Source organism: Bison bison, unplaced genomic scaffold (genome assembly GCF_000754665.1).
Source record: "Bison bison bison isolate TAMUID 2011002044 unplaced genomic scaffold, Bison_UMD1.0 scf7180017864108, whole genome shotgun sequence".
NCBI classification, from domain to species: Eukaryota; Metazoa; Chordata; class Mammalia; order Artiodactyla; family Bovidae; genus Bison; species Bison bison.
The window spans coordinates 2,257,199-2,270,015 of record NW_011494680.1 but is presented as its reverse complement, the minus strand read 5'-3'; the positions used below and the strand labels follow the sequence as shown (position 1 = coordinate 2,270,015).

Sequence of the window (12,817 nt, the reverse complement as noted above, 5' to 3'; positions counted from 1 at the left end):
CTCTCTCTCTCAAACTAAGGCTACATAAACTCACTGGTTTGCACATTGAATTGTGCACTCTCAGAAATGGTCATCACGAGCTATGGATTTATTGGATAAGATCTGGAAATCTGTATATTAGACAAGTTTGAAGGCTGAACAAAACCATGCCTTACATATATCTATTATATGTGTATAAGGATGCTGTTGTAAATTATGAAATGCAATTTAAAGTATTACTGTAATTTTACTAATTTTGGCCACTATGCTTTTCTTAATTAAAATGCCATTAAAACTTGTTATTGAATATTTACTGATTTTGATCATCATGATTTTCTTAATTAAAATGTAATTTAAAATGTTCTTGAACTTTTGTTCATTTGGGTTATTACAATATTTTTAACAAAAGATACTACACATTCTGTTAATATGAGGAAGGTCTGAATGCATCTTTAATATTAGGAATGGGTCTCCCAAACGCAAAGGTTGGGAATCACAGGTCCAGATGATTTATTGGGTTCTTTCCAGGCCTAACAATTTGGGATCCTAAACTGCAGTGGCCAAAACAGTGTCCATTAAGCCACATGTAGCCATTTAAATTTAAATTAATTTTAAAAAGTGTACACAGTTGCACTTGCCACATTTCAAATTCTCAGTAGTCACATGGGTTAGTGGTCAGTGTTGGTAATAAAACATTTCATTGTTGAAGAAACAGCCTTTTCTTGGAGAACTGAGTGGTTTATTTATTTTTTTGCCTTACTGAGCAGCTTATGGGATTTTAGTCCCCTAACCAGGGATCTCAGCAGTGAGAGTGATAAGTCCTAAACACTGGACCACTGGGGAATTCCCTGAGTGATCGTAATAACATGTTGTCCTTGCAATGAGATGGTATATGTGCGTGTGTACACTCAGCCGTGTCCAACTCTTTGCAACCCCACAGATTACAGCCCACGAGGCTCCTCTGTGGAGAAGGCAGTGGCACCCCACTCCAGTACTCTTGCCTGGAAAATCCCGTGGAGGGGGGAGCCTGGTGGGCTGCTATCTATGGGGTCGCACAGAGTCGGACACGACTGAGCGCCTTCACTTTCACTTTTCACTTTCATGCATCGGAGAAGGAAATGGCAACCCACTCCAGTGTTCTTGCCTGGAGAATCCCAGGGACAGGGGAGCCTGGTAGGCTGCTCTCTATGGGGTTGCACAGAGTCGGACACGACTGAGGCGACTTAGCAGCAGCAGCGGCAGCAGGCTCCTCTGTCCATGGGATTCTCCAGGCAAGAATATTGGAGTGGGTTCCATCTCCTCTCCCAGTGGATCTTCCCAAGTCAGGGATCGAACCTGCATCTCCAGGGTTGGCAGGTGGATTCTTTAGCACTTGAGCCACCATGGTCTTAAAACATAATTCTTAGAAGAATATGAGTTTGAGGCTTGAAGGCACTTAGCCTTTGGTTCTGTCATTGAAGGGAATTAAGACACATGCTGCTAAGGCGTGTCTGATGGATGGGTCCACTCTTCATGGGACAGTTTCTTTTTGCACCTTTGATTACACTGGGTAACATGATGCTCGAGAATAGCCGTGCACGCCAGCGAGTGTTGATTCAGCCACACCCCAAACAGCCTCACCCACCAGATGACTGTGAAACTCAGAAGCCTGTGCCCAGGATCTGGAGAAAGCCAGACATCAGGATTTTGCCAGTTACTAGCCCAGAGGAGCACCAAGAAGAGGAAGAATGGAGAAGCCATCCAAAGCCAAGTAATATATTTCCTTTTGCTAGCAAGGTTTCTGGGTGTGGCCAGAGCCAAAGGGCCGGGAGCTGGGAAAGGAGGGCCTCCCTTCAAAAAATCCTTAAAGATTAACTGAGACTTAAAGCTTAGGAGGGAAAGTTCATGGGCCAGAAAGGACGGCTGGGTCTGACCATGCACTTAAAGGGCTTCCCAGGCAGCTCAAGTGGTAAAGAATCCACCTGCCAATGCAGGAGACGTGGGTTTGATCCCTGGGTCAGGAAGATCTCCTGGAGAAGGGAATGGCAACCCACTCCAGTATTCTTGCCTGGAGAATTCCATGGACAGAGGAGCCTGGCAAGCGACAGTCCATGGGGTCACAAAGGGTTGGACATGACTGAGTACATACATGCACCTAAGAGACAGAATTTTCCCCTTCTGATGAGAAAATGTATCATATTCATTGTAGAAAACTTGGAAAATATAGAAGCTATGAGGACTTTAAAAATCACTCACAGTATCACTGGAGATAACCACTGTTAATATTCTGAACATTAAAAAAATTCCTTTAGCTCTCCCAACTGAGCCATAAGGTGAAAAATGAAAGCAAAAGTGTTAGCTGCTTAGTCCTGTTCGATTCTTTGTGATCCCATGGCTCCTCTGTCCATGGAATTCTCCAGGCAAGAATATTGGAGTGGGTTGCCGTTTCCTTCGCCAGGGCATCTTCCTGACCCAGGGATCGAACCAGGATCTCCCACACTGCAGGCAGATTCTTTACAGTCTGAGCCACTGGGGAGTTATAAAGGGTTAACATTAAATGCTTTGTATTTTCAGAAACCAGGCCCTTTTCTGATGTAATTGCACTAACCTATAAGGCCAGCTTAAACTTGTGGTTTCTTTTCTTGCTCTGGCCATCTCTTGCTTCAAAGTCTCTTCTCTCATTTTGTAAATAAGAAGTGGGGTCTTTTTAGTCCTATGGTCTCATTCTTGGACCTGCCTGGGGAGTTTTGCTGGGGCTCAGTCTGCACCCCTATGGCCACAAGGGCCTTGGGGAAGTTAGTCGTGTGTCCAGAACAAGCCTTCGCTCTTCATTTGGCTTGGGGCTGGTGAAAAGGGGTGGGATGATGAAAAGCGGTCTAAGCACATTTGATTGTTTCATCTACAAAGCAACTTGGTAGAATTAGCTGGGCACATCGTCAGCTCTGCCTGGGGACAGGATTGGGGTAATGGTATACAAATGGGCTGCTGAATCATCTTTGAAAACTCAATCATTTATTAAATATATCTATTACGAGTACAGCTCTTTACTAGGTTCTGGGTCCACACACACGGATCACCCAGATCTTCTCTCAGAGCGCTTGCAGAGAAGTGGTATCAATGAATAGCAAAGTAGATGACTATGATGCGGGTGCTGTGAAATTATGATAGGAGTAGGAACCCGGGTGGGAAGAGAAATTTCATCCATTTTGAAGGATCAAGGAAGGCTTTTCAGAAAAAGTGCATCTAAGCTGAGAAGTGGAGGGTGAATGGAAAAAAACATTCCTGAATGTGGAGAAGGTGAGAGAATGTTCCAGGTAGAAGACACAGCAGGGGTAAAAGCTGGGAGGTGAGAAAGCATGATCGCTCTGAGAGGACAAGTTCAGTAGGGCACATGCCATGTCTGTCTGCATATTTTCCTGGTAAATGCCTTACACGGTAATGTTTGCTTCCAGACTGGCCTGAGTTGATCTCTGATGGCACATTTCCCTTCCTCCTCAAGGGTTACTGTCACAGTTTCTCAAGAAGACCCAGGTGGGGGTTGCCTTCCTCAGGCAGCCCTGCTAGATTTCCTCTGGGGGAAAGAAACTCTCTCTCCTCTGAATTCCCACAGTGCTCTTGTCCACTCTCACTTTCCATTTTACAACAGCTACGTCCAATGTCTCTCTTGCTACTTTCTGGAAGTCTGAGCAGACTGAGGTCAGGGACAGTCTGTCTTCCAGAATTTTACCTGGTGCCTGGAACAAAATTGCACATACACAGCATATGTGTGTCCAGGGAGAGCTGTGCTCAAGCAAGGACTGGCCTTCTATGGGGCTGTCTTGTACTTCTTGAGATTTTATTTTATTTTTTTTGGCCATGCTGCATGGCATGTGGGATCTTAGTTCCCCAAGCAAGGACTGAACCTGTGCAGCCCTTAAGTGGAGTCTTAACCACTGGACTGGGAAGTTCTTTTTTTGAGATTTTATCACATCCTCTCTCCCTTTATAATCATTCTTTCCCTCTATAGACCTGCCCTGATCCTCTGCTATGGCCAGGCTCAGGAAAATTTTCAGAAGAGGATAATGACATTTGATTTCATTTGTGCATGCAAATTGGATGTGTCAGGATGAAGGTTTCAAGTGGAGTTATAAATAGTGCTCAGAGCAAGGGCCGTGCTGTGCGTGGAGAGAGAGTAGAGCTTCTCACTTGGGGAGTGACACTGCAGTGTGTCAGGGAGGGTTTTTGGCAGAGTTCATATCCAACCATTATGCATGTGTTTGGCTGCATTTATTGGTAAAATAATGAAATAGTTCTAAACCAGTGGCTGAGTGGGCTCCTATCTTGAACCCAATGAATGTCCTGACACCCAGGATCCACTGGCATCCGGCAATTAATGGGTTAATGCTGATCAAGGCAGGGGGTCTCCTGGGTCCTGCACCGGTGCCATTTCGACAGGTCAGTACCCATGCCGCTTTGAATATCAGCCCTGATTATCAGATACATGTCTGTCAGTGATAGTGAAGAGTTTCCTCCTAAAGATTTGGGGTGGGAGTGGCTTTTGATAAAAGAGAGCTGATTAGGAAACCCTATACAGGAATGATTCCAACCCTCGAGTTAATAATGGACTAACAGTATCACCCTAGGGATGTTGCTTCACCTCTGCTTCTCTGTTTTCTTGTCTGCAAAAGAGGGAAAAGAATTCATTCCTGTTATCCATCCGTCCACCCATCCATCCAACAACCTGCTCATCCATCCAGCAAGCAACTGTGCATCCCCGACCCGGAAATGTTGCCTAATGCTGGCCAGACAGATATTTAGGGAGTTCAGTTTGGGAAACTGGTCACAAATCTAGTTTTGAAGGTTGAATGAGATGTCGAAAGCACAAGCCTTTCAAAACAGTGGAGGATTTCACTTATGGTGAGCCCTCACCACATCAGTAGAAACGTTACTTCTATGGTGTTGGCTCAGGCGGCAGACTACGGCATTTTGGTGCAATTTAGCAGTCAGGAAGGCCTTTTAGGTCTTCATCCATTCATGTCATTTGTAGAATCCTGCCTCTACCAAAAGACTATGAGTCAGTTTCCATTTAACTAGTATTTGATAAGAGCCTTCTTGTTCCAGATACAGTTTTCTTTCCCCAAATGAAAAGAACCTTACAATTTTTGCTGATTGTAAACATAATGCACAACTTTTATAAAAATGTAAAACCACACAGTAAAAGGTATAACTGCTGCTAAGTTGTTTCAGTCGTGTTCAACTCTGCGACCCCTTAGACAGCAGCCCACCAGGCTCGCCAGTCCCTGGGATTCTCCAGGCAAGAATACTGGAGTGGGTTGCCATTTCCTTCTCCAACACATGAAAGTGAAATTGCTCAGTCTTGTCCGACTCTTTGCGACCCCATGGACTGCAGCCCACCAGGCTCCTCCATCCATGGGATTTTCCAGGCAAGAGTGCTGGAGTGGGGTGCCATTGCCTTCTCCTAAAAGGTATAAAGATGAAAGTAAAATTACCCCAATCCTGCTTCCCAGAGATTAATACTCATCTTTTTGATGAAAAATCCCTTCAGGCATCTTTCTATGCTGATATGCATTTTTAAAAACATAGACTGAATTGTGTTATACATGCCATTCTGTAACCTACTTTTCCTCTGAATGTTATCAACATGCACTGAAAATTCCATTATCCAGTAGGTGATTGAAAAGAAGTGTTTAATATTGAAAAGCACTGTGACTTTTATGGTTTCTTTTCCCATATCGTACCAAGATCCTGTGAGAGTTAAATCCTTTTCTTGCATTTTCTTCTTGAACTAATCAAGTCTGTGCTTGTGTCTTGTATGGTTCTTTTTCAATTCAATGAGTACATATTGCCCTGTCGTTGTTAATGAATACTTGGTACTCCACTGTATATACAAAATACATTTATTTAATTAGCCTCCAGCTGATGAATATTTGAGTTATTTCCCATTTTCAGTTAAAGTAATCATTCCATAATAAACATCCTTGTGTATTCAACTTTGTTCCTTGGCAAAGTTTTATGATCTCATCCTCAGGATAAATTTCTAGAAATGAGAATCTGGCTGAGGTCAAAGGTTTTTAAAATTTAACCTGTATTTGTATCAGGGGCTATTATGGGGCAAGAGAAGTTGTGGAAACTCGAGGCTTAGCTGGGTTGATGGGACTTCAAACTCATGGCACAATCGCAGAACAGTCCAGAAAGCAGACAGCCGAGGAGTGAATGCTTTTACGTGAAATGGTCACTGAATGTTGGAAGCAGTTTCAGAGAAAGTGAGTGAAATGATCTTGCTTTGGAGTCCTTAAAAATAGCTGGACCTTCATCACTGAGGTTACCTCTTAGAGAGCTCTGCTTAAAGGCAGTTGGATGAATAGATTCTTTTTGTTCAACAAATACTTCATGAGTGCCCCTTCAGTGTGCGGCATGGGGCAAAGCCAGGGCAGCAGGGGCGGTCAGTCCATGGGGGACACAGCGTGGCCAGTGTGAACTGCAGCTCAGAGTGGGTGTGCTCCAGCCAGTTCTTGGATCCTTCTGTGACTCTATGGCTTCCTTTAAACGAATGGGCACACTGTCTGGCCCCCGAGGGTTGTAATCCACTTCAAAATCGAGGATTCGGAGGTTAACGCTGGGTTGTCATGAAGAACCAAGACTAGACTAGTTCCGTGGCCCCCAGAGCTGGGAGGAGAGATGGTGGCATGGCGGCTCTGTCTGGGAGACAGGATTGAGCAAGGAGCACTCGTGGTGAGTCTGAATGACCACATAGCTTCTGTTGGGTAGGGAATTCATGCTTTATACAGGAAGACACGCTGATTTGACCTTTGGGGTTTCTTCCTACTCTGGGACTTCGTGATTTCATAATAAAGTTTTAAGCAATGTAGTATACATTTGTTTACTCATTCAACAAATTCAAATGCCAGGTACTCTTCTAGGTACTGGAGACAAAAGACAGATCAGGTTAGGTGTCTGCCACTGAGGGACTGTTTTCTTAAAAATTAAAATAGAATTTAAAATAGAAAAGGCATGCTATAATATTTACCATCTTAACCATTTTTAAGAGTATTCAGGGGTGTTAAATATATGCACATTGTTGAGCAAACAATCTCCAGAACTTTTTCATCTTTTGAAACAAACTCTGAACCCACTAAACACCAGCTCCCAATTTCCTCCTCCCCTGCCCTGATAATCACTATTCTGAGTTTGACTACTTTAATAATTATTTATTTATTTATTTTAATGGGAGGGTACTTTACAATATTGTTATTGTGTTTGCCATACATCAACATGTTGACTACTTTTGATGCCTCATGTGAGTGGAATCACATAGGATTTGTCTTTTTGTGACTGGTTTATTTCATTCAGTATAATGTCCTCAAGGTTCACCTATGTTGTAGGATGTGACAGGATTTCATTCTTTTTTAAGGCTGAGTAACCAGGTGGCTCTATCAGTAAAGAACCCACCTGCCAATGCAGGAGACATAAGAGACACAGAGCCTGGACTCAAGAGAGCCTGGAATCCTTCTCCCTATGCCCTTTCCCTACCCTACTCCCGACTTCAAAAAGAAATTGCCATGCTTGTAGATTCCAAGGGTCACTTTGGATCTACATGTTGAACTTCCATTGTATCTTATAATTGATGTATATGATTTATATGTTAGTGTCCCCCTACAATTCCTCCAGCCCCCCAAAAACCATTCATATAATGGTGATTATCTTTCTATATTCTACTTAATCCCACTGACTCTTACAGCAGCCCAGGGAGGTAAATATTAAGAGATGCTGGTGAAGACTCTGTAGCTAAGAAGGGCAGAGGGACTTCCCTGGAGGACCAGGGATTAATACTTCGCAGGTGGCACTATGGAAAAGAACCTGCCTGCCAATGCAGGAGATAAAAGAGACAAATTTGATCTCTGGGCTGGGAAGATCCCCTGGAGGAGGGCATGGATACCCACTCCAGTATTCTTGCCTGGAGAATTCCATGGACAGAGGAGCCTGGAGGGCTACAGCCCATAGGATCATAAAGAGTCAGATACAACTGAAGCAACTTAGCATGTTCCAATGCAGGGGGATGTGGGTTTGATCCCTGCTTGGGAAGCTAAGATCCCATATGCCTTGTGGTCAAAAAACCAAAACAAAACATGGAAGCACAATATTATAATTAAATCAATACAGATTTGAAAAATGGTCCATATTCAAAAAAAAAATGGTGGTAGAGTCAGCTTGAACTCAGACTGACTCATCCAAAGCTCTTCTTTTCCTCTGAATCATGTGTCCTGGCTCTGGTTTCCAAAAATACAGCAGCTGTGATCTCTTGCCCCCGCATCCTGTCTTGCCCTCTTTGTTCTCCTCCGACTGTGTCTTTTCCTGTCCTGGGGAGGGGCTGCTGCACAATGAGTTTCTACTCTCTGAGCCAAGAGTTGTGGCTCTTGGCCATCATCACTCCAACATGGTGATGGAGAGATTTGCCCCCAAGATTTATTCCAAAGCTGGTGAGGAAATGTCTGGTAAGAAAGCGAGAGTCTGGAGAAGTTTTGCCATTTGCCTAGAGTCATGGATAATCAGGCAGTGAAAAAGACAAGCTTCTTGGGAGCTTAGTTTTATATCACAGAAGTGAGTCAGACGTCAATAATGAGACTTTAACAACCAATCTCATTTTGGGAAAAATAAAAGATTCAACTCATGGCTTGGCTGAAAGATTGGGCTAGTCATCATAATAATGAGTCTAGTTATTCGTGAGATAAGAGGATTGATGAAAAAAAATTTTCTAGGTCTCTACTGGAACTGGTTAGTGGAAATAAAATCTGTATTAATCCTTTGGGAAAACCAAGTGAACTCTGAGTGGTAAGGATTCAATGATAGAAGTCACGTTTCTTTATTCAAATATCTGAAGGGCAACCTAGTTTTTATTTGTGAAACTGAATTTTTGGCTTTGACTATAATAAGCATCCTATGTTTTGAAAATCTTCACACTGGCTTTTGTGGAAGTATTCATTTCCGAAGCGTTCATTTCCGAAGAGATCTTATTTTAATGCTTCTTCACAAGTTGTACTTCTGGCTGGTAGATGGGTGGGCTGGCTGATACTATCTTACTTTACTAATGCCTGCTTTATTCAAGGCAGAATCCCAAAGGCTGACAAAATAAACGTAGATCACATTTATCGCTTCTTCTCCACGTTCTGCAGTTACCTTGGAGAAGGAAATGGCAACCCACTCCAGTGTTCTTGCCTGGAGAATCCCAGGGACGGGGGAGCCTGGTGGGCTGCCATCTATGGGGTCACACAGAGTCAGACACGACTGACGTGACTTAACTTAGCTTAGCTTGGCAAGAGAGCTGAGTTACTTCAGTTTGACAGGATTTGTTCTTTATGAAGCTTTACTGACTGCTGTCTTACACTTCTATATATCCCTGTTTCTAAAGTTGTTGTCTGATGAGATTTCTTCTCACTGCTTCTTTTTCCCTTTCTGGAAAGGTATGCAAAGTTCATGTTGTGAATAATGCAGGGCTCTACTTATGTAATTGCTGCAAATGATGATAAGGGTTAGAGAGGAATATTAATTTCTCTATTAATACTTGAATATGAATCAAAGTTTCATTGATTTGTAAATTACCTTCTAATGGAATTTGAAAAAAATCTTCTCATCAAAATTTCTCCATAAATTCTCATTAAATGCTCACCTTTGCATACAAAGGATACAGATGAATTCACTGATGATTATTTCAACATGTTCAATTTTTTAGAGCAAAAAATCATATTTGGATTAACCAATATCACTGCTGCCTGGTGGTGACTTATTGAAGTTATTTATTGTTGGTGGAATGAGACAGTTTTTCTTTCCAACTGCTCTACACCTCTAATCTTCTTTTCCCATCTGTAAATTCTTCCCAAGGTAAAACCCATAATAAACCTGCTTGCCTTGCAGTTAGGATGCTGACATTAGACTCCAGCTGCACCAGTCAGATGTGTGCACTTGAGATTTTGAATTGAAAGCTAGTGACACAAATAAATAGGTGGAGCATAGAATGATTTTGGTGCGGGGAAGGGCAAATAGCCTATTTTCTTATTTATTTATTTGTTTTTGGCTGCACCAGGTCTTCACTGTAGTATGTGAGATTTTATTTTCAGACCAGAGATTGAACCTGGTCCCTTGCATTGAGAGTGCAGAGTCTTAGCCACTGGACCACCAGGGAAGTCCCCAAATATCCATTTTCTCAGAGAGCAGTACCAGAGGTTCTGGCAGTACCTCTGGTTTCCAGTGTGGTGGATAAACTGAAGTATCTGTACCCAGAGGTGGGGTCTACCCAGGGGCTGTCTGTGATGTGTGAGGCACTGCTCCTGGCTTTGTAGTCTTCAAGGTCTTCCCAGTTTCCCTGAGAATCTGGGGCTTCCCTTGTGGCTCAGATGGTAAAGAGTCTGCCTGCAATCTGGGAGACTGGGTTCGATCCCTGGGTTCGATCTCCAGGAAGATCCTTTGGAGAAGGAAATGGCAACCCACTCAAGTATTATTGCCTGGAAGATCCCATGGATGAAGGAGCCTGATGGGCTACAGTCCATGGGGTCGCAAAGAGTTGGACACGACTGAGTGACTTCACTTTCGCGTCTCACTTTTGAGAATTTGAAACTGTCTCATATCCTTTAACACATTCCTTTTCTAGTTAATCTAGCCAGGGAGTGTTTCTGTAACTTGCCACTAAGAAATCCAACTGATACAACTGCAATATGAGGAAAAAGAAAAGGAAATAGGATTCTTTCACATGTATTCATATACATGTGTTTCAACAGCTGATGTCTTTCAACAGCTGATTCATATCAGCTGTTGAAAGACATCAGTAGAACAAGACTCTTTGTCAGGTTTTCTTATAGTAGCCTTCATTTATTTCAACTGATTAATGTTTTAAAACAGCAATCTAGAGACAGTGATGCACACCCAGACTGGGTGTTTCTAAGGGAAACAGAGGGTGTTTTAATACCAATGAATGGCTGTGAGTTTGGGACTCAACAGTGGCCTTTTTGTTGTTGTTTAGTCACTAGGTCATGTCCAGTGGCCTTAGGAAATGGCTTTAAAAGATGAACTATGAAGAAATTAAGGATAGAGATATTCTGGAAAGGCTCCAGGTTCTTAGCTTGTGAGGTATTAGGAGTTGGTTGAAATAAAGAATAGTTTCACTGGAGGCCCATGATTTAATTCTTCCACCCATTCATCCAGCTATATTTATTAAGCATCCATTCTGTACCATGCACATGCAAAAATATCAATGTTAAGGAGATGGTGGTGAGCTAGGCAGAGCTACACAAGCCTTTATTTTGATGCTCCAGGGTTTCAGAGTGTTTCCATATACACATGAGGGAAGGACGATGAGCTTTAGTATAACTGAAGATGATGAACACTGGAGATGTCACATGAATTATCCACCAACACATAGCCAGTAAGTAGTAGAACTGAGAATCAAATTCAATTCTTCTGGTTCCAGAATCTTACATTCTTTCCAGGATGCCAGCCCGCCTTACCTGCTAGAGTTCATATCAACAGTGAGAGACAGGTGTGAAAATAATACTTTTCTTGGAAGAAAGTCTGAATCAGAGAAGGGTTAAATTGGTAAATATAGAGGCAGGACCTTGCTTTCTAGGGCTTGTGGTCTTACTTCCACTCTGCAATTGTACTACCCCAGGATGCCTCTCTCATTTATATCTTGATTATAAACATAGTATTGAGAGATGCCCTTGATGGGTGATATTCAGGGAAGGGAAAACATTAGACATCTTTGGGAGGAGGGTCAGGTAGCTTCAAATGTAGTCAAATGTGAGAACTAGAGAAAGAGGGAGGGCAAGAAAGGGAACTCTACCTACTTAGCCATTTCTTCCTAGGGCTGTGACTTTATAGAAGACGTGGTCCCACCCTCCCTGATACCACAATCTAGTGGGCAAGATAAAACATGTACACACTGAGTCATTTCTATCCTCAAGCCTGTGCATATGTGTATCCTACTAGGTGGCATTATTTTCCTTCTTTTTTTTTTTAATTGAAATTTTTATTGAGACAATTGTAGGCTGTTGAGAAGTGAAGATAACACGCGATTATGGGAAATAATACAGAGAGATCTCATGCACCCTTTACCCGGTTTCTCCAAAGGTAACATCTTGCAAAACTATAGTACAATATCACAACTAGTACATCGACTTTGAAACAATCCACTGATTGTACTCATTCCTAAGTTTTACTTGTACTCATTTGTGTGTGTGTGTGTGTGTGTGTAGAAGTGTGTGTTTGACTCTATACAGTTGTATCACCTGTGTTAGGTTGGGATCTAACACCACAGTTAAGATACAGAACTATCCATCACTATGAGGATCCCATGTACTGACCTTTTATATTTTTATAACCATATTTCCCGCCCTCCCTGGTTTTATATTTTGTGTCTTGTGTACCCTTGGTATCTATAAAGAATCAATGAAGGGACTTCCCTGGTGATCCAGAGGCTAAGGCTCTGAACTCCTAATGCAGAGGGTTTGAGTTCAATCCCTAGTCAGGGAACTAGGTCTCACATGCTGCAGCTAAGGGTTTGCATGCCACAGCTAAAGATCAAAACTCCTGTGTGCTGCAGCCAAGACCTGGTGCAGCCAAATAAACAACTAATAATTAAAAAAAAACTCACAACACAAAGTAACATAAAAAAGGACATTTGAACAACTCCTAAAATAAAGTATTTTTTAAAAAAGAATAAATGAACTAACAATGCCATAAGAGATTGTATTACGTTTATATTTATATTTGTGTTTGTATTTATATGTGTCCTCTGAAGGAGAGGAAGAAGCCATTCATTTGAGCAGGGCCTTGAAGTCAGAGAAGGAGGCAGAGCTTCACAGGGAGTGAG

General features: G+C 42.4%; 1 protein-coding gene across 1 annotated transcript in view; it reads left to right on the top strand.

Moving 5' to 3' along the window:
- The first annotated feature begins 1,628 nt into the window (after nt 1-1,628).
- FER1L6 (fer-1-like family member 6) overlaps nt 1,629-12,817 on the top strand; it is a 175,416-nt gene continuing 164,227 nt past the window's right edge. Inside the window, exon 1 of the mRNA XM_010839005.1 lies at nt 1,629-1,729. Coding sequence (XP_010837307.1) covers nt 1,707-1,729 — 23 coding nt within the window. The 5' untranslated portion in view covers nt 1,629-1,706. The remainder of the gene's footprint in view (nt 1,730-12,817) is intronic.